We start from the raw sequence: 25285 nt of genomic DNA, 5'->3' as shown, positions 1-25285 counted from the left end.
GGAGGGGGGGCGTGGGGTGCCCAGTATGGAGATGAAGGGTGAGCTAGCCAGCTAGGCGCGCACGAGCTCTGGCGCTAGCGTGCACGCAATGAAGTGGCAGCCACACACGCGCGCCAGTATTATATACGCACGCCGGTGTGTGGCGTGTAAGCAATACGGCTTTGCTTTGGGGGGCCCAGCGCACGCAGCAGGGCTCTTGCCGCAGAGCCGGCAGGGGTGTGTCACATGTGTGTGTGTGTGTGTGTGTGTGTGTGTGTGTGTGTGTGTGTGTGTGTGTGTGTGTGTGTGTGTGTGTGTGTGTGTGTGTGTGTGTGTGTGTGTGTGTGTGTGTGTGTGTGTGTGTGTGTGTGTGTGTGTGTGTGTGTGTGTGTGTGTGTGTGTGTGTGTGTGTGTGTGTGTGTGTGTGTGTGTGTGTGTGTGTGTGTGTGTGTGTGTGTGTGTGTGTGTGTGTGTGTGTGGAAACCTCCCCGCTCCGCAGCGCGATGGCTCGCCCTTTGTGCGGATTGTTCGCTTGAGGGGAGTGCGGAGGTGAGGCTTCAGCGCTAGGGGCGTGCAGCCGAGGCTGGCTGTGAGCGCAAGGTGTTGGATAGCGATCACTGGATTGACAGACGTGCACCAGAGCATTCAAGCGGGGCAAGTTACAGCGTGCTGAGCTGGTAGGCGTGACGAGGCAGGAGACAGCACAAGTGTGCGCTGCGCGCACAGGGGGGGGGCGGAAATCCAAGTTAGTGCGTGTGTTTTGGGTGGGTACAAATCTGGATGCTGACACGCCCTGGCGCTGGTGCTGCGCTTCCTGCCCTTTGCCTGTGCATGCACTGCACTTGCTGTGCGACGTCAGCTATGGTGGGGGCTGGACGCGAGATTCAGGCGCATTGCAGCAGCACGGTTGTGGCTTCACACGCCCCGGCGGCGGCGGCGGCAGCCCACGGGCTACACAGGCAACATCGCTCTGCTGGGTCGCCTCGGCCTTGCACTTCCGCGCTCGCGCTGCGCTTCCTGCCCTTGCCTGTGCGTGCCGTGCACTTGTCATCTATGCCACGTTGGCTATGGTAGGGGCCGGGGGCGAGGTTCAGGCGCGTTGCAGCAGCACGGTTGCGGCTCCACGCCTCCACACGCCCCGTCGGCGGCGGCGGTGCGGCGGCCCACGGGCAACATCGCTCCGCTGGGTCGCCTCGGCGCCTTGCGCCCTGCGCTTCCTGCCCTTGCCTGTGCGTGCATTGCACTTGCTATGCGACGTCGGCTATGGTGGGGGCTGGGGGCGAGGTTCAGTAGGTTCAGGCGCATCGCAGCAGCACGGTTGAGGCACATTTGCAGTGTTATTGATATGCTTGAAAGAACGCAACACGCACAAGCGAACAGTGAGCACGTCGTCCAGTCGAGGGCAAGGCGACATTCTTCGGCTTTGGCTTTGGCTAGGCTTGTGGCTTCTTGCCTTTGGCGTCGCTCGGCTATGCTGATGGCTTCACAGGCCTGACAGGCCTTGGACTTGGCCTTGGAGGAGCGCGTTTTCTACCAGTTTTTCTGTGTTGCATGTTTTCAAAGGTTTCTTGGCTTGGCAAATACACCTAAGTTGCCGCTATTTGCATACAGTCGAATCGAAAAACAGAGAACAACCCTAATGTATGGTTCTGGTCGAGGACTAAGGCTGTCGCCCCCCTTCGGGGGGCGAGCCAACAAAGTGCCAGACCCCATGCCCCGAAAATCCCCCGGGACCCCCCTCGAGGGGACGTCCCGCTATCCCGTGTGCTGGCGTGTGTCCCACCAATTCAGAAGCAAGGAATCGTGTTGCGCTCAGCTCAAACTCACGTAGCGTGGTTTGAGCCTGCGCGCACTGATAACGGCCGCCTCAGCAGCATCTTGGCCCCATGGCCTCACTCCGTCTGACGCCTCACGTCATCACGAACCCAGGTGCCGTTCTCCGACCCGTACGTCTTAGTAACTAAAGGAAGGCTAACTTCAGGGGGGGGGGTAGGAACAAACTTTTTTGACCCCATGCCACGAAACCCCGGACCCCCCGACCGACCGACCGACCGATGGGCACACACTGGGCAAGATACGCCCACTCCGCCGTCCGCGCTGGTCTACGTACGCATTCGTTTCCACACCACTCGTCATACGCTAAGATGCCTCACAGGAAGCTGGGACGCAGGGCGGTCCGTTCGTCTGACGGACACGCAACGCGGCACACAATTATTCGACTTAACCCTAGGGACACACGGTCTGAAACCCCCGCGGCACGCGCCATGCTGAGTCACCCGCTATCGCGTGACACATTGTAGCAGCATATCTGGATGTCTGTATGTATGCATGTCTACACCACTGTATGTGCGCAACACTGGCTGCATCTGGGCCATGCACACACACACACACACACACACACACACACACACACACACACACACACACACACACACACACACACACGTGTGCTAGGCAAGGACATGGGCAAGGACGCAAGGAGTACCAGGCCACCCCTGACCCGCCGTGGCTCTCTACCTCTCTACACACAAAACACATGCGGCGTGCCGCAAGCTTGGTGCCTTTGGCGTGCCGTGTGTGCACGTGTCACTACGGTAGCTAGCTGGTGTGTGTGCCCCAACTCCACTCATGCCCCGCCCCTCGCTGCACCCCGTGTATAGCCACCCCTGGGCCTCACGGCCGCTCACCTGCCTGCCGGTCCCCACAGATACCTACCGTACTGGGCACCGCACCAAACACACGGCACACAAAGCCAAAGCCCGCCGTCGCGGCGCGCCGTAGCATATTGCAGTCAGTGCTTCCACACACACGTGCGTTGGGAAAAGACACAAGGCATAATAGAACGCAAATGACAAGCCGTGTGTATGTTTGTGCAGCAATTACTAACCGCACTTACTGCTCCAACCTCATTTGTTCACTCGCTGCTGCTAGGCTTGACGAGGCCGCACGCCTGCCGGTCCCCACCGCCCGCCTCCGCCTGCTGCCCGCGGGCAGGCCCCCGCCCCCGCCACTGCCACCACCATCACCACCCCTTACAGCTGCTGCCGACGAGTCCTCCTCACCGGCCACCACCGCCACCTGCTTCTCAGAGACCGCGGCCGGCACCACCACCGCCCCGGGGTCAGTGCCGCCGCCACCGCCGCCACCGCCACCTGCTGCCGGATCCACCGCCACTGTCTGCTTCCCGCCCGCGGCCCGCCGGGGTGGCGCTGCCGCCTGCGCCTGCACCTGCTCCGGCGGCGGGGCCTTAACCGGAGGAGCAGGAGAAGGCGAGCCCGCCTGGCTGCTGCGGCTACGGCTTTGGCTGCTGCTGTAGCGCGCCCGGGGCGCTGACACGCGCTGCCGCTGCGGTGGTGGAGGCTGCGGCGCCAGAGGAGTTCCGTCTCCTCCACCCTCGCCAGCACCGCCACCAGCGCCACTGCTGGGAAGCCGCTGCGCCTCCTCCGCTTGCCGCTGCCCGGCAGGGGCCGCCAACTCAGCCCCCGCCGCTGCAGCTGCTGTTGCACCCGAGGCCCCTCCCGCCCCTCCGCCGCCGGCCGCCTCCTGCTTTGGCGTCTTCCTGCGGACAATGTGGACGCGCCTCTTCTGGCTGCTGCCAGTGGTGTCACTGGTGCTGACGGTGCTGGTGGTGGTGCTGCCGGCAATGTCCGCCTGCGGCTGAGTCGTCCGCTGCTGCTGTCGGCGAGGGGCGGCGGCGATGCCTTCCCCTGCTGCTGCTCCTGACGACGCGCCAAATAGCACATCCTGCAGCTGCTGCAGCAGGTAGGCCTCCTGAGCGGAAGGCGTCCTCAGACCGTACCACTCCCAGTACGGCACACACACCAGGCCTCCCTCCCCTAGCGCCCGCCGCAGCTGCCGGTTGCGCAGGGCCGTGGAACCGCCTACCGCGGACGGGTCGTCCTTGCGGTTGGCAAGAAAGTGGTCTGGCCCGTCCACCTCAATGGCCACTCTCCGCCCGTCGCTCCAGCCCGCCACAATATCCGCACGCCCCAGCACGCCCTCCACTACCACCTCCGTCTGCACGAAACCGATGGGCAGGCAACCCTTCTGCAGCAGTCGCTTAAGCGCCTCCGCAACCTGCTCCTGCGTGCTGCTGGTGGTCGACTTGGTCGCCCGTTCGGCAGCTACCGCCGCCTCCATCGCGGCATTCAGGTCGGGGCTGCGGGCAAGAGCCTCCGCCACCTTACCGCCCAACTCCTGTTGCACCTGCCAGAGCTGACACAACTCCTCGATCTGAAACCCCTCACGGCGCCGCACGGCCTCACGGGCAAGCGCCGAGGCCAGTGCAGTTGCAGCCGGGCTAGCAGGGCCACCGCCGCCGCCTGCCAGCACCGCCAGCGCCCACAGGCTGTTGCAAAGGGCCTGTGCAGCAAGCAACTCCGGGTCTTGCCGCAGCAGCTCACCCAGCCGGCCGCACACCGCCGCCTCCAAGCCGGCGTGACGCAGCTGCAGCACCGCCAGCGCCCACAGCGTGTTTGCACATGCCTGTGCACTGCCTCGCTGCATCGCCGCCGCGGCACCCGCGTCAAGCAGCGCGGGTGGCGGCTGGTGCCGCACCAATGCAAGCGCGTACAGCAGGTTGGCCCACGCCTGCGGCTTGGCGCTGCCCATGACCCCGGGCCGCTGAGCTGCTGCGACCGCGGCCGCGTACCACTGGCGCTGCTCCATGGCTTCCGACGGTGATCCAGCCCCATACCCCATCTTAGCCAGGGCCCACGCCGAGTTGCTGAAGTCCTGTGGTTTGAAGCCGGCAAAGGCCCGCCGCATCCCCTCAGCTGCTAATGCTGACGCCAGCAGCTCGGACTGCTTGCCTCGCAGCTGCAGCCCCTCCAGCGCCAGCAGGATGTTGGACAGCTCCTGCGGAATGAACGCCTCAGCTTCCTTCAGTGTTCGCAGCCGCCGCACGCACTCTGCAGCCACAGCAGCCGCCAGCAGTTCAGACTGTTTGCCACCCAGCTGCAGCCCCTCCAGCGCCAGCAGGATGTTGGACAGCTCCTGCGGCTTGAACGCTTCAGCTTCCTTCGGTGTCCGAAGCCGCCGCACGCACTCTGCAACCACAGCAGCCGCCAGCAGCTCGGACTGTTTGCCTCCCAGCTGCAGCCCCTCCAGCGCCAGCAGGATGTTGGACAGCTCCTGCGGCTTGAACGCTTCAGCTTCCTTCGGTGTTCGCAGCTGCCGCAGCGCCGCACCGCACAGCGTCTCCAGCCCTGCCAGAAACGCCGGTCCGGTGCAGCCCAGGGCCTCAAGCGCCCAGAGGCTGTTGGCCACACCTTGCGCATTCATGTCCCGGGCAAGGGCTGCGGCCGCCTCCACCAGCGGCAGCAGAAGGTCTGAGTCTCGGTACCCCAGCTTCGCACACGCCCACAGGCTGTTAGACACGTTCTGCGCGTTGAAGCCGTGCCCCTCCGCCGCACGTAGACGCGAGGCCACAGCGCCTGTCAGTGCGTTCAGGTGCGGCGATGAGGTGGGGTCCCAGCCCGAGCCCCGCTGCTGCTGCTGCTCCCGCAGCTTGCCCAGGGCATACAGCGCGTTCGACAGCTCTTGCGGCTTCGCCGCCTCCAGCAACACTGGATCCACCAGCCGCTGCAGCAGCGCCGGCGCCAGCTGTGACTCCACACGCCCGTCGCTGGCAGCCCCAGTCTTCGCTAGCGCCAACAGCGGAATGCTGCAGTCGGCCGGATGACGGATGCGCGGCACGAGCGGGAGGTAGGCGCACGCAAGGGCCGCCATGATGCCGGCACGGGCCGCGGCTGTGGCGGCCGGCCCGCCGGCGCATGCTGACTCCAGCTGCAGGGGAGGGAGGGGCCAATGGGAAAGGACGATGCCCCGATCACTCAATGTGGCGGTGAGGAGCAAGCTTGGATCAGCCCCCGTACCATCACGCAACGCGTCCCTAGGCACTACCACGTGAGCTGCGCTACGTTCGAAGGAGGTGCGTGTGTTGTTGATGCTGTCAGTCCTCGCACTGCAATCAGGAAGGCCCACACGTGCTCGCAGGCAAGCCCGACGCCTGCCCCTGCCCCCCTCCTGTTGATGCCCGCTAGACAAGACGCCTAGCCGAACCTCTCACCTTGCCACACAGGTTGAAGGCAACTGACATGGTGCTCACGTCTTGCCGCTCTGACCACACCGACAGCCGCTGACCAATGACTGCTTGCAGGGCCTCCAGATTCCGACACATGGTCATGTCATCTGCGGGGTCCCGCGCCCTGCCGCCGCCACCACCGCCGCCACCGCCCGCCCTTCCACTGCCACGCCCGCCGCCGCCAGCCCAACGGCCGCCGTCTGCCCTGCCCCTGCCCGCCCTTTCGCCACCGTCACTGCTACTGCGGCTGCCGCTGATGCCGCCACGCCTGCTGCTGCTGCTGTCACTGCTCCTGTCACTGGTGCCGCCACTGCCGTATCTCCCCGCAGCCGCCAGCACTTGCTGCTGCGCGCGCCGCCCCGGCTGCAGGAGATAGCTGCGCGCCCCGGCTGCTGCAGGTGCGGCAGCGGTGGGCGCTGGTGCGGCTTGACGGGCCCAGGCGGCTAGCGGCAGTACCTGCTGCAGACCGCCGCCAGCCCCTGTGACAGCAGGGGCGGCGGCGGCAAGGAGGGGGCCGCCGCCGCTGAGCACTGCCGCCGCCGGGCCGCTGGTTGCGGAGCTGCACGCCAGGCCGCGGGCCACACCGCCGGTGGTCGCCGAGGGGCCGAGGCGCTTGGCGGTCCGAACGGCGCGAGGCTGGGTCTGCGGTATGCCGCATGGGCACATTCTATGCCATATAAGTGGTGATGCTGGCGCACTAGTATAGCTACTACCTAAGCCATGTCCATTTGCTGGGCTGGGGTGTGCGAACTGCAACATGTTAGTCTCTGGCAGAGGCCCACAGTGCCTCGCGCTACTTAAGTGCTATCTAATACTATACATGGAAACAAAGACACAATGATCGGACTAAAGGAACAACAAGCCAGTCCGGTGCTGCAGGCAAACAAAGCTTGCATTGAGCTCTGCCAAACAAACTCTGACCAACAAGGGCAAATGGGTATTTTATAACGGTGTATAAGCTGAGGAATACAGCTGTGAGACTGATTTCGCGGCTTAGCTCGCCAGCATGCGACCTCGCTCCCAGCCGACATACGCACGCCACACGGCCCCGCTGGTGCCCCAGGCTGTCGGCGCCGCCCCTTCCGCCCCCGGCCTGCACCCGATTGCCATTACAGAGTCACTCCATTAGAGGCAGCAGGTAGGATTGCATTGGAAGGGGGGGCCCGGACCGATGGCCAGGGGCGAGGTCGCTTAATGCTCATGAACCCAATGTTCGCGTCAGGGCTGGCTGTGCTGCCTCCAACATCTAGGAGGAATACCGATGGGCGTGAACCCCACCACAGACATGCTGCGCCTCGTATTTGCAGCCAGCCGGGGCCAGCCATGGCCTGCTACACGCGCTGCAACCCCCCACTTCCACCTCTGCCTCAGCCCCTCGTCCGCCTGTCCCCAAGCGTCACGCCTGCTCGCCACGTCAGCCGCCACCAACACAGTGCCACACACGCGCCCTGGGCCCCGGCCACTGCCACCGCTGACCCGTGGCCCTCAGGGGTCGTATCTTGGTTTTGGGGTAATGTCTAGCTCCAGACAAAAACGGCCCGGTGGCCGCCGTCTTTTGTCTGGGCACATGGCGGTTTGGGGGCTTCTCCATAGGAACTGGGACAAAACCCGCCCCAAACCCGGGCCAACAAAGTCTCGCCCCAGACATTTGCCCCCGGGAGGAATGTCTAGGAAACGGCCAAAATGGCCGATTAATGTCTGGAGACATTAAGATAGGAGCCCTGGTGGCCCTGCGCACCTACACACAAACACATGCGGCGTGCCGCAAACTTGGTGCCTTTGGCGTGCCGTGTGTGCACGTGTCACTACGGTAGCTAGCTGGTGTGTGTGCCCCAACTCCACTCATGCCCCGCCCCTCGCTGCACCCCGTGTATGGCCACCCCTGGGCCTCACGGCCGCTCACCTGCCTGACGGTCCCCACAGATACCTACCGTACTGGGCACCGCACCAAACACACGGCACACAAAGCCAAAGCCCGCCGTCGCGGCGCGCCGTAGCATATTGCACTCAGTGCTCCACACACACGTGCGTTGGGAAAAGACACAGGGCATAATAGAACGCAAATGACAAGCCGTGTGTATGTTTGTGCAGCAATTACTAACCGCATTTACTGCTCCAACCTCATTTGTTCACTCGCTGCTGCTAGGCTTGACGAGGCCGCACGCCTGCCGGTCCCCACCACCCGCCTCCGCCTGCTGCCCGCAGGCAGGCCCCCGCCCCCGCCACTGCCACCACCATCACCACCCTTTACAGCTGCTGCCGTGGAGCCCTCCTCCTCAGCCACCACCGCCACCTGCTTCTCAGAGACCGCGGCCGGCACCACCACCGCCCCGGGGTCAGTGCCGCCGCCACCACCGCCACCGCCATCTGCTGCCGGAGCCGCCGCCGCTTTCCGCTCAGTCCGCTTCCCACCCGCGGCCCGCCGGGGTGGCGCTGCCGCCTGCACCTGCTCCGGCGGCGGGGCCTCAACCGGAGGAGGAGCAGGAGAAGGCGAGCCCGCCTGGCTGCTGCGGCTACGGCTTTGGCTGCTGCTGTAGCGCGCCCGGGGCGCTGACACGCGCTGCCGCTGCGGTGGTGGAGGCTGCGGCGCCAGAGGAGTTCCGTCTCCTCCGCCCTCGCCAGCACCGCCACTAGCGCCAAGGCTGGGAAGCCGCTGCGCCTCCTCCGCTTGCCGCTGCCCGGCAGGGGCCGCCAACTCAGCCCCCGCCGCTGCAGCCGCTGTTGCACCCGAGGCCTCTCCCGCCCCTCCGCCGCCGGGCGCCTCCTGCTTTGGCGTCTTCCTGCGGACAACGAGGACGCGCCTCTTCTGGCTGCTGCCAGCGGTGTTTCTGGTGCTGGCGGTGGCGGTGGTGGTGGTGGTGCTGCCGGCAACGTCCGGCTGCGGCTGAGTCGTCCGCTGCTGCTGCCGGCGAGGGGCGGCGGGGAAGCCCTCCCCTGCTGCTGCTCCTGACGACGCGCCAAATAGCACATCCTGCAGCTGCTGCAGCAGGTAGGCCTCCTGAGCGGAAGGCGTCCTCAAACCGTACCACTCCCAGTACGGCACACACACCAGGCCGCCCGCCCCTAGCGCTCGCCGCAGCTGCCGGTTGCGCAGCGCGGTGGAACCGCCTACCGCGGACGGGTCGTCCTTGCGGTTGGTGAGAAAGTGGTCCGGCCCGTCCACCTCAATGGCCACTCTCCACCCGTCACTCCAGCCCGCCACAATATCCGCACGCCCCAGCACGCCCTCCACTACCACCTCCGTCTGCACGAAACCGATGGGCAGGCAACCCTTCTGCAGCAGTCGCTTAAGCGCCTCCGCAACCTGCTCCTGCGTGCTGCTGGTGGTCGACTTGGTCGCCCGTTCGGCAGCTACCGCCGCCTCCATCGCGGCATTCAGGTCGGGGCTGCGGGCAAGAGCCTCCGCCACCTTACCGCCCAACTCCTGTTGCGCCTGCCAGAGCTGACATAGCCCCTCGATCTGAAACCCCTCACGGCGACGCGCGGCTTCACGGGCAAGCACCGGGGCCAGCGCAGCTATAGCCGGGCTAGCAGGGCCACCGCCGCCTGCCAGCACCGCCAGCGCCCACAGGCTGTTGCAAAGGTTCTGTACAACAAGCGACTCCGGGTCTTGCCGCAGCAGCTCACCCAGCCGGCCGCACACCGCCGCCTCCAAGCCGGCGTGACGCAGCTGCATCACAGCCAGCGCCCAAAGCGTGTTTGCACATTCCTGTGCACTGCCTCGCTGCATCGCCGCCGCGGCACCCGCGTCAAGCAGCGCGGGTGGCGGCTGGTGCCGCACCAATGCAAGCGCGTACAGAAGGTTGGCCCACGCCTGCGGCTTGGCGCTGGCCATGACCCCGGGCCGCTGAGCTGCTGCGACCGCGGCCGCGTACCACTGGCGCTGCTCCATGGCTTGCGACGGTGAACCAGCCCCATACCCCATCTTAGCCAGGGCCCACGCCGCGTTGCTGAAGTCCTGTGGTTTGAAGCCGGCAAAGGCCCGCCGCATCCCCTCAGCTGCTACTGCTGACGCCAGCAGCTCGGACTGCTTGCCTCGCAGCTGCAGCCCCTCCAGCGCCAGCAGGATGTTGGACAGGCCCTGCGGCTTGAACGCTTGAGCTTCCTTCAGTGTTCGCAGCCGCCGCACGCACTCTGCAGCCACAGCAGCCGCCAGCAGTTCAGACTGTGTGCCTCCCAGCTGCAGCCCCTCCAGTGCCAGCAGGATGTTGGACAGCTCCTGCGGCTTGAACGCTTCAGCTTCCTTCGGTGTTCGCAGCTGCCGCAGCGCCGCACCACACAGCGTCTCCAGCACTGCCCGAAACTCCGGTCCGGTGCAGCCCAGGGCCTCTAGAGCCCACATGTTGTTGGTCACATCTTGTGCATTCATGCCCCGGGCAAGGGCTGCGGCCGCCTCTACCAACGGCAGCAGAAGGTCTGAGTCTCGGTACCCCAGCTTGGCACACACCCACAAGCTGTTGGAAAGCTCCTGCGGCTTAAAGCCGTGCCCCTCCGCCGCACGTAGACGCGAGGCCACAGCGCCTGTCAGTGCGTTCAGGTGCGGCGATGAGGTGGGGTCCCAGCCCGAGCCCCGCTGCTGCTGCTGCTCCCGCAGCTTGCCCAGGGCATACAGCGCGTTCGACAGCTCTTGCGGCTTCGCCGCCTCCAGCAATACTGGATCCACCAGCCGCTGCAGCAGCGCCGGCGCCAGCTGTGACTCCACACGCCCGTCGCTGGCAGCCCCAGTCTTCGCTAGCGCCAACAGCGGAATGCTGCAGTCGGCCGGATGACGGATGCGCGGCACGAGCGGGAGGTAGGCGCACGCAAGGGCCGCCATGATGCCGGCACGGGCCGCGGCTGTGGCGGCCGGCCCGCCGGCGCATGCTGACTCCAGCTGCAGGGGAGGGAGGGGCCAATGGGAAAGGACGATGCCCCGATCACTCAATGTGGCGGTGAGGAGCAAGCTTGGATCAGCCCCGCCATCATCACGCAACGCGTCCCTAGGCACTACCACGTGAGCTGCGCTACGTTCGAAGGAGGTCCGTGTGTTGTTGATGCTGTCAGTCCTCGCACTGCAATCAGGAAGGCCCGCACGTGCTCGCAGGCAAGCCCGACGCCTGCCCCTGCCCCCCCTCCTGTTGATGCCCGCTAGACAAGACGCCTAGCCGAACCTCTCACCTTGCCACACAGGTTGAAGGCAACTGACATGGTGCTCACGTCTTGCCGCCCTGACCACATCGACAGCCGCTGACCAATGACTGCTTGCAGGGCCTCCAGATTCCGACACATGGTCATGTCATCCGAGGGGTCCCGCGGCCTGCCGCCGCCACCACCGCCGCCACCGCCCGTCCTTCCACTGCCACGCCCGCCGCCGCCAGCCCAACGGCCTCTGTCTGCCCTGCCCCTGCCCGCCCTTCCGCCACCGTCACTGCTACTGCGGCTGCCGCTGATGCCGCCACGCCTGCTGCTGCTGCTGTCACTGCTGCTGTCACTGGTGCCGCCACTGCCGTATCTCCCCGCAGCCGCCAGCACTTGCTGCTGCGCGCGCCGCCCCGGCTGCAGGAGATGGCTGCGCGCCCCGGCTGCTGCAGGTGCGGCAGCGGTGGGCGCTGGTGCGGCTTGACGGGCCCAGGCGGCTAGCGGCAGTACCTGCTGCAGACCGCCGCCAGCCCCTGTGACAGCAGGTGCGGCGGCGGCAAGGCGGGGGCCGCCGCCGCTGAGCACTGCCGCCGCCGGGCCGCTGGTTGCGGAGCTGCACGCCAGGCCGCGGGCCACACCGCCGGTGGTCGCCGAGGGGCCGAGGCGCTTGGCGGTCCGAACGGCGCGAGGCTGGGTCTGCGGTATGCCGCATGGACACATTCTATGCCATATAAGTGGTGATGCTGGCGCACTTGTATAGCTACTGCCTAAGCCATGTCCATTTGCTGGGCTGGGGTGTGCGAACTGCAACATGTTAGTCTCTGGCAGAGGCCCACAGTGCCTCGCGCTACTTAAGTGCTATCTAATACTATACATGGAAACAAAGACACAATGATCGGACTAAAGGAACAACAAGCCAGTCCGGTGCGCAGGCAAACGAAGCTTGCGTCTGAGCTCTGCTAAACAAACTCTGACCAACAAGGGCAAATGGGTATTTTCATAACGGTGTATAAGCTGAGGAATACAGCTGTGAGACTGATTTCGCGGCTTAGCTCGCCAGCATGCGACCTCGCTCCCAGCCGACATACGCACGCCACACGGCCCCGCTGGTGCCCCAGGCTGTCAGCGGCGCCCCTTCCGCCCCCGGCCTGCACCCGATTGACATTACAGAGTCACTCCATTAGAGGCAGCAGGTAGGATTGCATTGGAAGGGGGGCCCGGATTGACGGCCAGGGGCGAGGTCGCTTAATGCTCCTGAACTTGATGTTAGCCTCAGTGCTGGCTGTACTGCCTCCACACATCTAGGAGGAACACCGATGGGCGTGAACCCCACCACATACAATCTGCGCCTCGTATTGCCAGCCAACCGGGGCCAGCCATGGCCTGCTACACGCACTGCAACTCCCCACTTCCAGCTCTGCCTCCGCCCCCTCGTCCGCCTGTCCCCAAGCGTCACGCCTGCTCGCCACGTCAGCCGCCACCAACACAGTGACACACACCCGCCCCGGGCCCCGGCCACTGCCACCGCTGACCCGTGGCCCTGCGCAGTCAGACGCGGCGCTGATAAGTGCCAGGCAGGCACATATTGCATTGTCATGCCGGAACGCTCATGCGGTGGAAAGCAAAAGCCCTAGCTCCATGGTCGGTGTGATACGGCGAGCCCAAGCCAGATAGATCATGATCATGACACGCGCCGTCCCTGTCATGTCTCGTGGCAAATGCTTTTGTCACCATGCGAGACTCGGCGATGCCAAACATAACAACCCTGCAACCAAAGCCATGGGCCAGGTGCGCACAGCGCGATCTACGCAGTTCCTAGTGCAATATCCGCAGTGGGTACCGGTCGCCATAATATGCAGTGCCGTTGCCATGGCAACCAAGTTCCAGAATGAAGCATCTTCACCGTCCCCTCTTACTTCCCGCCCATGCATAACTATGGCTATAACCAGCAACCGCACGTCCATCATACGGGTCGCGACCCAGTCCTGTCGTGCACGTTTGGCAGCGTGCATCACAATACACACACGGCACCAACTCGATCGCACACCGAGCCTCACGCCGCCAACGTGCATGCACAGCATGCAGCGGTGTCACGGTGCAGCACACAGCGATGCCAGCCGGTGTCGTACAGCGAACGTGTGAACGAACGCCGGAAAGCCACCCACGCACGGCGCCAGGGTTGCACAGCAAACTCGCGTCAACCGGAGGCGGCACTCAGCCAAGTCACACGCAGGGTCCCCGCCCTCCACGCGTATTGGGCTTTCCGCGTCACAGTGGCACAATAATGTGCTGACGAATAATGTGCTGACGAATAATGTGCTGACGAATAATGTGCTGACCACCTCCGCGTTTCTCTGCACTCACAACAAGTACTGTTACTCCATGTGAACGCAGTTCTGAAAGCGCCGCGCCGATCCGTCCACAGTAATCATAGCATCCTCTCTTAAGTTGGCCGCTCATCAACCGATGCGCCCCATCTCTCAGCTCCCATCAATTTCTCCTCTCGTGTGCACGCATCGCTTCACGCATACGATGTCCCTTGAGCCCTGACATGCATACGGTGCAGCACGCAGACGTCATCACACACCAGCCTCAACTGAATCGGCCTAAACCAAACCAGCCTCAACCGATCAGCGCCTTAACCGAACCAGCCTCAACCGAATCAGCTTCAACCGCGGAACCAGCCTCAACCAGGTCGGACGACAGTGATGCGTGCAGACGTGCGCAAGCGTCTGGAGGTATGCCCACTCACAACCCACTACGCATCGCAGGAGCAGAGAAAGAAAGGACGAGCCCAAAGCCTCATGCCACCAAACACCGTAGCCCGAACCCATGCTATTCCCTAGAACCCGGCAGAACCCATACCCCCATGCTAACCTCGCCTTACCTACCCGTGCATACTGTGTTTAGGAATTTCCAATCCTGTACACATCATATTAATCATTATCATTATTATCATACTGAACGCCGACGACGATCAGCTTCCGGGCATGCGCGCAACACAGCACTCCATAATTCAAAGGGGCAGTACTCATGTAGTATTCCCCAACATGAGTACTGGCAGTGCCCTAAACACCAGCGGCAGTAATGTGACGAGCATCATATGCCACAAGCATTCGCATTAGGTTCTTGCATGCCTCCGATGCGCAAGTACCTTTGAACCGCCCTCGAGTTCGCCGCCGCGGTCACATCGGGCTGGTGCAATCAGGCATTGTCCCTCGTTTCCACCGCACGCTACTTCTCAACACCAGCAATACGTGAATGGGAGTGTTTTGGTCACGGAGTCGCCACGCCTACTGTCTAGAACCCGCACATCACACCTGTGCCCAGAAATAAGGTATGGCCCACAGCAGTTGACATGAAAGTGGATCACGTGTAAGTAGTGTAATAAAGGGGCAGTGTACATTATACGCGCATTAGGCCAATCAGTACGAGTCATGACATGGGGGGCGCACCCTCACACACCCGTGGTTTCGACCCACGGTTCCCAACCCACCACCCAGTATTTCCGCCGGTCCAACATGCAGCTGGCAGCTCCTGCAGCGCTGCGCACCCATGGTCGCCAGCTGCAGTCCTGCTGCTTCCGGAAGGTGCAACTGCTACTGCCGCCGTCTTCCCTACCTACACCATTCATGCCCTATGTGATTCAATCCGGTTGCATGAATAGGACAGCACAGGACAGGGCGGACCGCAGCGCCGCCTTATCCATTGATCAACTTATCGATGTGGGCGCCGATGCCGCCACGGCGGCAGCCGCCGCCGCTTGCGCCGCCACGGCCGGCGCGAGCAGCTCGGCGCGAATCATGCGCTCAACCTGAATGAGCTCCTGCACCCATTCAAAAAGCAAAAAGCAGCAGCAATTTGCGAACGTTTATAGAATTCACGACAGCTGCATCGTTAGTCATGACCTGCCATAGATGACCGAACCGCGCAGCATGTCATAAACAACAAACCACTAGATTACCCAGTTAGTTGGTGGTTGGCATCGCGCAAGCACACACAGGAGCTCCCCGATCATGGCGCGGCTTCCTGCCCTATCCGTCCCACGCACTCACTGTTGTGCGTGCGCTGTCATCCTTTCCAGCAAAAGGACTAGATAGTCGACTACGCAACCAAACGAACGCACCATGCATCACACCCACCTCCACCACCTCCTTGAAATCGGGCCGGTCCTCGGGGCGTGGGCTCATGCAGCGCCGGCCCAATGCTATGATGCCATCCGACATTTCCGCGCCGTCCGGCCACACCAGCGCCGGCGCGCGGCCCGCGGCCAGCTCAGCGACCAGGTCGCGAACTGCAGTACAATGATAAACCCGGACGGTTGCTCCAGGTTGAGCGTGCGGCGGACTGGCCGCGTACTCAATGGCTCCTAGCTACGTAAGTCAGGGCTAGCTGATATGCAAAGGCGCGAGCTAGTAGTAACGTGCGTGCCTACCTCCCGTGCCTCGCGCCCCAAAGCACTAAGCACAAGACTACCCTCTGCCCTCTGCCATCTGCCCTGCCCTGCCGTGCTATAGCATCGGCGCCCCGCCACACGCAAGTACTGCTGATGGCACGCACACACAAGACTGCCCTCTGCCCCAGCCACCGCCGCCCACCGCTGCTGCCGCCCGCCTCACCTTCGCGCACGTCACTGTAGGGGGTGCGGCCGCACAGCAGCTCCCACAGGCACACGCCAAAGGAGTAGACGTCCGTGGCCTTGCTGGCCTTGCCGCTGAAGGCCTCCGGCGCCTGCGGCAACACAACAAGCACACGTGTGCACACACGTAAGGGCACACAGTCTTACAGATACCTGTTACACGCCTTGCCACTGAAGGCCTCCGGCGCCTGAGGTAACACAACCACGACACACATACATACAGTGCGTGGCCAGCTGAACATGATAGGACCGCAGAGTTTTAGTCGCCGGCGGCGCCTGAGGCTGCACAACAACCACACGCAACCACAACCACACGTGTGCACACACGTCAGGGCACACCGTCTTACAGCTGCACATAATATTACACAAACACGCATGCACACAGTCACACACATGCACTCGAGGTCGTCTGCAGGAGCGGAGCTGGGATGGCTCGATGCATGGAAGTGCGGGCAGGTGTTAATGTAGGCGTAAACGTGGCTGCCGCTGCCGGCCAGCAACACGGCAACGCTTACAAGACAACACGCATATTACCGTGAAGACCAAGTTGCGCCCGTGCAGCTAACAAAACACGGCGGCGAGCCCTGTGACCACACAGTCCAAAACTGACACGCAAACCCCAGAACCCGCCGCCGAGGTGAATTGTGGGCCAGCAGGAGCCGTGCAGCAGCTAGACGCTAACCTTGCCAGAACCCTGTATGCACGAACTGAGCGCGCGCACAACCACACACGTAAGCACGCAAGCACACACGCACGCACCATGTACGCGGGCGAGCCGAAGCTGTCGGTGGCGACGCTGCTTGCGTGCTGTGGCAGCACGTGAGACTGCGGTGGTGAGAGGTGGGGTTGTGTGTGTGTGTGTGTAGGTGTGTGTGTGTGTGTGTGTGTGTGTGTGTGTGTGTGTGTGTGTGTGACGAGCTGTAACATGCTTGGGTAGTGCGGGCGGCCGGGTGTGGGTGAACGCTGTTCGGCATGTTTGCCAGCCAATCCCCCTGACACGTTGTCAGCGCCCATTGCTATCCCACACAATGCGGAGGGGGTAAGCGGCACGGCGCGCGCTGCCATCTCGCACGCGCAGACGTGCACACGCATGCACACGCCCCCACCCAACCCACCCAACCCATCCACCACCCCCCCACACACATACTGCCCCTCCCCCCACCCACACACACCCAGACACCCACCCACACACACGCACACCCACACACACCCACACATACACTGCCCCCCACCCCCCTACACGCACCTACACGCACCTACACGCACCTACACCCACCCACCCACCCACCCACGCACCACCCCACCCGCAACCCCCCCCCACACACATTGCAGTGACTGCTCGCACCCACCAGCCCGAAGTCGGCGACTTTGGCGCTGAAGCCGCGGCGGTCGTCTCGGCTGCTGTCCAGCAACACGTTCTGCGGCTTGAAGTCGCCGTGCACCAGACCCTGCTCGGCATTATGGTACAGTGTTGATGCTTAACCAGGCGGCATACCTTAGAGCTTCAGTCTGAGTTGGTGTTGGCTTAATGGCAGGCCTGACAGCAGCGATAGCCACCAGCAGTGGAGGAATCATCCACATATGCACCCAGCCTCCGCCCCTCACCGTATCGTGCAGGTGCAGCAGCCCCCGCGCCATCTCCAGCGCTGTGCGCAGCAGCGCGCGACGCGCCAGCCGCAGGTTCCAGCTCGGGTTGGCGGCGTTGGGGCGGAACACGCCCGCGCGGATGGCGGCGTGCAGCGTGCCCTTGTTGCACAGCTCCTGCGGGGACGGGGACGGGGGCGTGCACGCAAAGGAGCGAGGGGGGGGGGGTTACATTCATGATTAATTAAGAAATGAAGTCGTAGGCAGGGGGGGGGGGTTGCAAGGATGTTTGGAAAAGCGGTATAGGATGCACTGAAGACTGCAGGGGGAGCCGGGGAGGGTCTGCGTTTATATTTAATTAGGAAGTGAAGGCGCAGCCAGGCACAGTAGAGGGGGTTACATTTTCATGCTTACTTAAGAAGTGAGGGGGGGACGTGGGGAAACGGAATGGCGCACGGCCCGATAACGCCCAATGTGTGGGCCCGCATGTGCAGGGGCGTGGCTGGCAGCTGGTCCGCCCGCCCGTCCGCTGCCTGCTGCCGGTGCCTGCATGGTCGCCCGCCCACCACCCCGCCCAAACCCGCCCAAACCCGGCCCGCCCAAACACCCAAACCCACCCACCCGCTCACCCACCCACCCACCTTCTCACCCACCCACCCACCCGCCCACCCAAACCCAAACCCACCCATCATCCCACCACCCAAACCCACACCTGCACAATGACAATCAGGAACTGATCCGTCTTTGCGATAAAGTCGTGGAGCACCACATGGAGGACGCGGTAGGGGTCGCTCGCCGTCGCCACGCTGCAGCCCGGGTCGCCGAAGCCGTCGCCTGCAGGGTGATGCGGGGTTGTTACTTAAGGTATGTGATTATTATTACAGGGTTGCCAATCATGCAATTGTACTATCATGTGCGTTTGGATAGCACAGTGGGGGAACGGACAATATGCATGCGGTCTGCGTCGCTCGACTCATGCGTCACGCAGTCCGCGTCACCAGGAGGTGGGAAGGGGCGCAAGGTAGCTGTCCATGCAAGACGGGAGTGGCATCACATGCGGCGCCCAAGTGCGATTTTTCTATTTATTACGTCGCGCATTTTAGCTCAGCGGCAGCTAGCAGCACGCGGCGGCGGGTGGCGCTACGTACCTGACTGAAGCGGGATAGGCTGCAACACCCGCGGCCGGCTCCGGTCGTGCACTGGAGCCCTGCTGCCAGCAGGGGAGTATTTGGAAACAGCTCGACGAGCGACTACATGACTACTTAGTACGGTGCGGTGCACCAGACACATTAGGGTAACCAACACTCATCAATACTCGTGGCGCAGCGGGCGAGTGACGCCAGCAGCTCCGGGCATGCTGCCCACCCACCCACCCACCCACCCGCCCACCCACCTGCTGCTGCCGCCCGCGGCGGCGCCCACCTGCTACTGCCGCCCACCCACCCACCCACCCACCCACCCACCTGCTGCTGCTTCCGCCCGCGGCGCCGCCGCCACCCTGCACGCCCACGCCCACGCCCACGCCCTCCAGCAGGTCGAAGAACTCGTGCTGCCCACACACCTGCTACTGCCGCCCACATGTTACTACTGCCGCCCACTCACCTGCTGCTACCGCCGCCCTGCACGCCCACGCCTACGCCCTCCAGCAGGTCGAAGAACTCGTGCGTGAGGCGCGCGCAGCGGCTGGTGAAGGTCTGGACCAGATTGGCATGGTTAATGGCGGGGGCCAGCAGCAGCTGCGGGCAGGGGCGGGCGAGCGGGCGGGCACGGGCGGGCACGGGTGGGCAACACGGTAGTGGCACGGGAGCAATGATGGGTTGCGAGCGAGGTTAGGAGGGCAGTCGCCGGCGGGCACGGCCGGGCGGCAGGGCGGCAGGGCACGGTCCAACAGGAAGGGACGGAGGTCACGAGAGCAGTCTGAGCAAGGCAGAAGTGATGGGCCTTTTCCTGGCGCCATTGCTTCTGGCAATATTGGTGTCTGGCGCCGCCCTAGTTTGCGAAATATACGTGCAAGGTCCCGTCCATGGCCGCGTCCGTGTTCCGCTGCCGATCCCGGCACGGCACGGCACGGCGCATACATGTTGTTGCAAGCCTGTAAAACTGCCCTCGAGACATCCTGTAGCTAGCTTGTATCGCCGACCCGGGGTGTTGCTGGCCGCGCGTGCATACTCCACCGCCCACCCAACAACCATATGCTATGCACGCCCACCACCATCACTGGCCGTGACGTAGCAGCAGCGCATCGCATTATCATGTCCCCAGCAGCGCATTGCGTAACATGTCACAGCAGTGCGTCGCGTAAAGGTGTCGCCCCACACCGTTAGGCCTCACCCAGTCACGTCCAACCCACGTCACCGCACCTCGCGTAACCCACGTCCAACGCATGCACCGTCCATCCCACGTCCAACGCACCTCGCGTAACCCACGTCCAACGCATGCCACGTCCAGCCCACGTCCAACGCACCTCGCGTAACCCACGTCCAACGCATGCCACGTCCAGCCCACGTCCAACGCACCTCGCGTAACCCACGTCCAACGCATGCCACGTCCAGCCCACGTCCAACGCACCTCGCGCAACCCGTGTCCAACGCATGCCACGTCCAGCCCACGTCCAACGCACCTCGCGCAACCCGTGTCCAACGCATGCCACGTCCAGCCCACGCACCTCACCGAACAACGCCCCACACACCTCGCGCAGGGCCGACTTGTCCAGCTGCTCCGTCACCATGATCTTCACGGCGCAGCGCAAGCCGCTGTAAGCGCCTGGGTGCGGGCGGGGAGCATAGGAGAGATTACTAAAAGCATTGCTCGTCGACAACAGGAGACAGCAGGCAGGCAAGCGGCACCGGTTGGAGGACGGGCACGTGTTGATAACAGGCGCGCAGGCGGAGGGCGCGCAGGCGGGCCCACCTCCTCATCTCCCCCCACTCCCCGAGGAAACACCACTTGCCCACGGTGTATCTGTTTCTGTTTCCATTCTTTGGCGCAAGATAGTGCAGGCGGAAGGCACGCAGAAGGCGGAAGGCACGCACGCGCAGACAACAGCAGCGCCAAGCGCCCACCTGACATGACGATGCCGAAGCTGCCACGCCTGCGCACGGTCGACACGTATGTGGCGAAAGCAAAAGCACAAAATTGGGTTGGCAGGGGCGGCGTGGGAATGCGGAGGAGGCCACCAGGGTCCCGCAGGCACGCTAAGTGCTACAGCACACACGCAAGATTGCTAAAGTGCACGGCAACACGGGCACGCACGCACACACGCCGCCCCGTCTTGAGTGAGTGCCGTGTTGCCAGCTTGCGCACGCACGCACCACACATCTGCCTTGCACCACACAAGCTCGCGCGCACACGTAAACATCGCGCTACGCACCCGAGCCGCTGGAGTGAAAGGCCGATGCCGTCCAGGATCTCATGCGGCGCGCACTCAGACACCTCACTGGGCGTCAGCTTCTTGTAACGCGACGCGTGCTTGCCCTGCCGGCCCGGCCGGCTGCTGCCGCCGCTGCCGCTGCCCTCCCCGCCGCCTCCGCCACCGCCGTCGTCGGTAGCACGGTGCTCCCCGGACGGCTCCCCGGCGGAGGAGGTGCCCGCAAGGTTGCGAGAAGCGACGACGCCGTGTGGTGGGCCCGGCGCGGTCGGCGGCCGCGCGGGGCCGCCGCCGTCATCCTTCCGGGCAATAAAACTGATGCCTGCGGGCGGGCTGCCGCCGCCGTCGCTGGAAGCGCTGCTTTCCGAACGCCGGGCCGAGTCCAGAGGCGCCATTCCAAACTCGCCGCCCGCCATGGGAGCTGCCGTTGAAGGCGCAGGTGGGGGCGGCCCGGCCGGAGCAGCAGCGGACAGAGATGGGCCCGCAGGCGGGGATGTAGGCAACGCGTCTGCATCTGCGGCTGCAGACGCAGCAGGGCTACGGGCCCGTGCTATAGCCACGCCCGTCTCGTCAACTGCAGGCTGCGACCGCAGGCCTGCAGCCTCGTCAGTCGACAGGTGCCGCGTGGGCGCGGACGCGCCGACCCCGTCCGTGTGCAAGGGAGCTGCCAGGGGAACTGACGGGAGCTCCGAACGGCGCCATTTCGAGCATGCGCTTGAGCTTGACGGCCTGGCCCTGGAAGCAGAACAAATTAGCAATGTATTGTCAGCTTGGCCCCAGCGGCATCCCCACACAAGAATTAGAGAAACCACAACTCTCGGCTGAAGTACACCCTCAGTTGTAATTTACAATACTGGGAGCCCGCTGATAGGAGATATCATGGATACTGATACACACCGTTGCGAGGTTTCTTCCGCATCAAGTTTGCCGGCGCCAAAGGCGCCTTGGAAACAGGCTCGCAGAATCATGTGTATGCTACTATTGCACACGTATCGCCGCTAAGGCGCTTGCTTGACAGGCAGCTGAAGCCGCGGCGGGGGCCTTCCTCGGTTTCAATGAAACGACGCGTGCGTGGAAACTATTGTTGTTATCATGCAGCGTATGCAGAATCCTATGTGTATCGGGGTTGAGGCTGAGGTTGTCATTGTTATCGGTGTAAAAGATGCAGTGTAACCAGGTACCGATGCCTCGCCAGACTTTGCGCTACGCTAGTGTATTTAAAACATATGGCTATATAAGCCGCATACCTGTATGTGTTGCTGACGCCATGGCAGCTGCACGCCGAATCGATGTACACATCCCCGTCGTCAGGTCAGCTTAGTTGGGCCAGGCTTTTGCAAAAGCCTGACCCTGCGGATGCTGCTGCTGCAGTTCATGAGGCTAATAGAGCAACACGCGTCTGACATGACTAAAACTGAGGGTCAGTCCAGCAGGCCGCTGGGTTGTCCTCGCTTGTAAAATGGCAATCTTGAGGGGGCTTCCGGAGTGGAAATGCAAGCTGCTGGTGTCCGGCGTTGACCATGCTATTGCTCTGCGATTCCACGTGCGTGCCGGGCGGGTCCTGTGGCACTAGGCACCGCCACGCCTGTGTTCTCCCTTCCCTTCCCTTCGCAGCACCCTGGTCACTTCAGAATCCCCGAACTCAACCCCCCCCCCCATACACGTTCATGTGGCCCCTTCCGTTCCCTTGGAGCGGGTCAGACCTTCACAACCCCTGCAGGAAAATCTTAAGCAACCTCTTGCTGGTCATGATGTCCCTTTACCGGCGTTTGCTGGCGTCCCGTGCTCGTGTTCCTTCGGCGTCGTATGCGCTGTTGCTGCGGTGGTGGTGCTTTTGGTTGTGTGTGGTTATAAGGTGGTGAGCACGACGTGCATTCCTGTTTGGTAGGAGGCTTCATGGTGCGTTGCCTGTCTCGCTCCTGGCGCTCTCGCCCTCCTTCGCGCCAGTGCCGGTATCTTGTAGATGGCTTTAGGCCCCCGGCGTCTACACAGCGTAGTGGCCCCTGTCGCGCCATCTACGCCCAGAAACGTTGGACACGCCCCCCAAACCCCCAAAACATCTACGCTCCCTGTCTAAGATACCGCCAATCCGCCCACAACGTCGACACTCCGTAGATGCGCGGCCCCAAACCCCAAAACATTTCTCCGCCTTCGGCGGATTTGGGGTAAATTTCCACAGCCTAGATGGAAGATACGAGCACTGCTTCGCGCCTCTTCCTTTAGCCTTGCAGTGTGGTCTCAGTAAGACTACCGGAGCACCATTGCCTACCGCGAGATGCACACACACACACACACACACACACACACACACACACACACACACACACACACACACACACACACACACACACACACACACACACACACACACACACACACACACACACACACACACACACACACACACACACACACACACACACACACACATGGACGCATACAGGTGCAACGCGGGGTCAGGCCGAATGGTCGCCCGTGGGGTTCCAGGCTTATCGCGGGTAAGTATGACTACCTGGGTCACGGCAACCACGCGACGCTCGGTAAATTGGTAGGTGTTATTGACGAGTGTTGCGGAACTAATGCGGTAGGTATCGGTAAGTAACTCCGTCGCGTCATTGGGCGGGCTTTCGTTTCGTTTTTTAACACACACACACACACACACACACACACACACACACACACACACACACACACACACACACACACACACACACACACACACACACACACACACACACACACACACACACACACATGCACATGGGGTTCCGGCCCAGTGCCTCGTCGTGCGCGATCAGCGTCTCCATAACCGCCGCCCGCCACGGAAGCCCATGCCGCCTAGCGATATTTGTCTCTTCGTTGCCTCTGACTCGCCCCCCTTTTTCCGGGCATTCGTATAGTTAGTGGGATGCGTGTTAGGTCGCTAGGTAGCATGTCTGTTGCACGCCGCCCCTCTTCACCGTTGCCATTTTGCATGCCCGTGACACTTCTGTGCTGCCGCCCTATGCTTTTACTTCTCGCTCTCGCTTATAGGTAAGACTGGCTATGGACCGTGGACGAGACACCGGGGATTAGGCGTGCCCGGTAAACGTTGTAGCGCGTCGCCGACGCGGAGCATGGCAGCGCATGCGGGCGCACCTCGGAGACGAGGCTGAATGCCAAACGCCCGGGTAGGGGGTTCCAGGCAACATATGCGGGTGAGTATACTCAAGGTGACAACTGGGGCAACATCGACAAACGCGGAGCTCGGTAACCGGCGTCGGTATTTTTTGGTAACTGCGCGCGCGTGTATGGCGGAATTTTGTTCCGTTTGATTCTTTGTTTAACACATGGGCATTATGCCTGTGTCGTCTTTGGACCGTCAGGGGAAGACCGAGTTTTTTGTTGTCGGGTCTTGTCGCCGTCGGCGGGACTCGTTCTCCGGATGCAAGGGGGCCGTGCTGTTTCTTGTGCTGTTGTACGTGCGGGGTGTGGTCCAGTGTTGCGTCCGGTGTTGTGCGTCCGCGCGTTGTTCGTCGCGGGGTTTTTTCTTGGGATGTTTGGATGGTTTGGCGTGTTTTTCAGCCTTCGGGCTGCTCTTCTTTTTTGCTTTGTCCGTTCACTTGTCCCGGGCCGGGTGCGCGGAGCTGGGTTGGGTTGGGCGTCCGCTCGGCGGCGACACCGACAATCAAGCCCGCCCAGTCGCCCGCGTCGCTTTCGTGGCGCCCCCCCCCCCCCCCCTTTCCGCCTCCTCCTCCTCCCCCTCCTCCTCCTCCTCCTCCTCCTCCTCCTCCACTTCTTCCTCCTCGTCCTCCTCCTCCTCTCCCACCTCCTCCTCCTCCTCGTCCCCCCCCCCCCTCCTGGAGGCGAGCTCTGGCGCTGGACATGTCGGAGCCATGTTGGTCATCAACTGCCGGGGGGACCTGTGGACACCACGTTGGGGGCCCTTGCGCCCGCGCTACCAGGGGAGTGTTTCGGGTTTCACCGATGCGGCCATTGCGGCCGCGTGCTTGCCTCGCATCGGTGCCGCCGTGGAGTGGGGAGCGGGGGGCCAGCCCCCGCCAGCCCACGGCGCCCCCACACACACACACACACATGCACATGGGGTTCCGGCCCAGTGCCTCGTCGTGCGCGATCAGCGTCTCCATAACCGCCGCCCGCCACGGAAGCCCATGCAGCCTAGCGATATTTGTCTCTTCGTTGCCTCTGACTCGCCCCCCCTTTTTCCGGGCATTCGTATAGTTAGTGGGATGCGTGTTAGGTCGCTAGGTAGCATGTCTGTTGCACGCCGCCCCTCTTCACCGTTGCCATTTTGCATGCCCGTGACACTTCTGTGCTGCCGCCCTATGCTTTTACTTCTCGCTCTCGCTTATAGGTAAGACTGGCTATGGACCGTGGACGAGACACCGGGGATTAGGCGTGCCCGGTAAACGTTGTAGCGCGTCGCCGACGCGGAGCATGGCAGCGCATGCGGGCGCACCTCGGAGACGAGGCTGAATGCCAAACGCCCGGGTAGGGGGTTCCAGGCAACATA

The 25285-nt window shown here is 63.1% G+C and overlaps 3 protein-coding genes across 4 annotated transcripts; all 3 read right to left on the bottom strand.

The window, feature by feature from the left end:
• Positions 1–1788: 1788 nt before the first annotated feature.
• On the bottom strand, positions 1789–6998 carry CHLRE_19g750747v5 (uncharacterized protein). The gene is made up of 2 exons (XM_043072847.1): positions 6050–6998; positions 1789–5766 (listed from the first exon to the last, which is right to left on the bottom strand). Exons 1-2 carry the CDS (start codon positions 6728–6730, stop codon positions 2872–2874), a joined length of 3576 nt encoding a protein of 1191 aa, XP_042914223.1. The 5' UTR covers positions 6731–6998; the 3' UTR covers positions 1789–2871.
• Positions 6999–7046: 48 nt separating this feature from the next.
• CHLRE_19g750697v5 (uncharacterized protein) lies at positions 7047–12178 on the bottom strand. Its single transcript, XM_043072846.1, has 2 exons — positions 11222–12178; positions 7047–10937 (listed from the first exon to the last, which is right to left on the bottom strand). The coding sequence occupies exons 1-2, from the start codon at positions 11900–11902 to the stop codon at positions 8172–8174; spliced, it is 3447 nt and encodes a 1148-aa protein (XP_042914222.1). The 5' UTR covers positions 11903–12178; the 3' UTR covers positions 7047–8171.
• A 156-nt stretch (positions 12179–12334) lies between these two features.
• CHLRE_19g750647v5 (uncharacterized protein) lies at positions 12335–21988 on the bottom strand. Of its 2 annotated transcripts, XM_043072844.1 has the most exons (14): positions 21670–21988; positions 20776–21507; positions 20468–20496; positions 20095–20168; positions 19008–19141; positions 18554–18612; positions 18118–18239; positions 17427–17582; positions 17171–17269; positions 16581–16646; positions 15986–16009; positions 15802–15913; positions 15325–15476; positions 12335–15008 (listed from the first exon to the last, which is right to left on the bottom strand). In XM_043072844.1, exons 1-14 carry the CDS (start codon positions 21738–21740, stop codon positions 14895–14897), a joined length of 1944 nt encoding a protein of 647 aa, XP_042914220.1. In that variant the 5' UTR covers positions 21741–21988; the 3' UTR covers positions 12335–14894. The 2 variants fall into 2 exon arrangements, with proteins under 2 accessions (XP_042914220.1, XP_042914221.1); XM_043072845.1 differs by lacking the exon at positions 15986–16009.
• Positions 21989–25285: the final 3297 nt, after the last annotated feature.

The sequence above is a fragment of the Chlamydomonas reinhardtii genome (genome assembly GCF_000002595.2).
Source record: "Chlamydomonas reinhardtii strain CC-503 cw92 mt+ unplaced genomic scaffold scaffold_19, whole genome shotgun sequence".
Taxonomy (NCBI): Eukaryota; Viridiplantae; Chlorophyta; class Chlorophyceae; order Chlamydomonadales; family Chlamydomonadaceae; genus Chlamydomonas; species Chlamydomonas reinhardtii.
Note: the sequence above shows the minus strand (reverse complement) of the source record. Positions and strands in the feature narration are given on the sequence as shown.

Excerpts from the sequence above, each read along its gene's own strand:
- CHLRE_19g750747v5 (XM_043072847.1), bottom strand. The coding sequence starts at position 6,730 with ATGTGCCCATGCGGCATACCGCAGACCCAGCCTCGCGCCGTTCGGACC. Across the intron at positions 5,767-6,049 it reads CCTTCAACCTGTGTGGCAAG|CTGGAGTCAGCATGCGCCGG; the intron begins GTGAGAGGTTCG and ends CCTCCCCTGCAG.
- CHLRE_19g750647v5 (XM_043072844.1), bottom strand. The coding sequence starts at position 21,740 with ATGATTCTGCGAGCCTGTTTCCAAGGCGCCTTTGGCGCCGGCAAACTT. Across the intron at positions 21,508-21,669 it reads GCGGAAGAAACCTCGCAACG|GGCCAGGCCGTCAAGCTCAA; the intron begins GTGTGTATCAGT and ends TTCTGCTTCCAG. Across the intron at positions 19,142-20,094 it reads ACAAGTCGGCCCTGCGCGAG|CTGCTGCTGGCCCCCGCCAT; the intron begins GTGTGTGGGGCG and ends CCCTGCCCGCAG.
- CHLRE_19g750697v5 (XM_043072846.1), bottom strand. The coding sequence starts at position 11,902 with ATGTGTCCATGCGGCATACCGCAGACCCAGCCTCGCGCCGTTCGGACC. Across the intron at positions 10,938-11,221 it reads CCTTCAACCTGTGTGGCAAG|CTGGAGTCAGCATGCGCCGG; the intron begins GTGAGAGGTTCG and ends CCTCCCCTGCAG.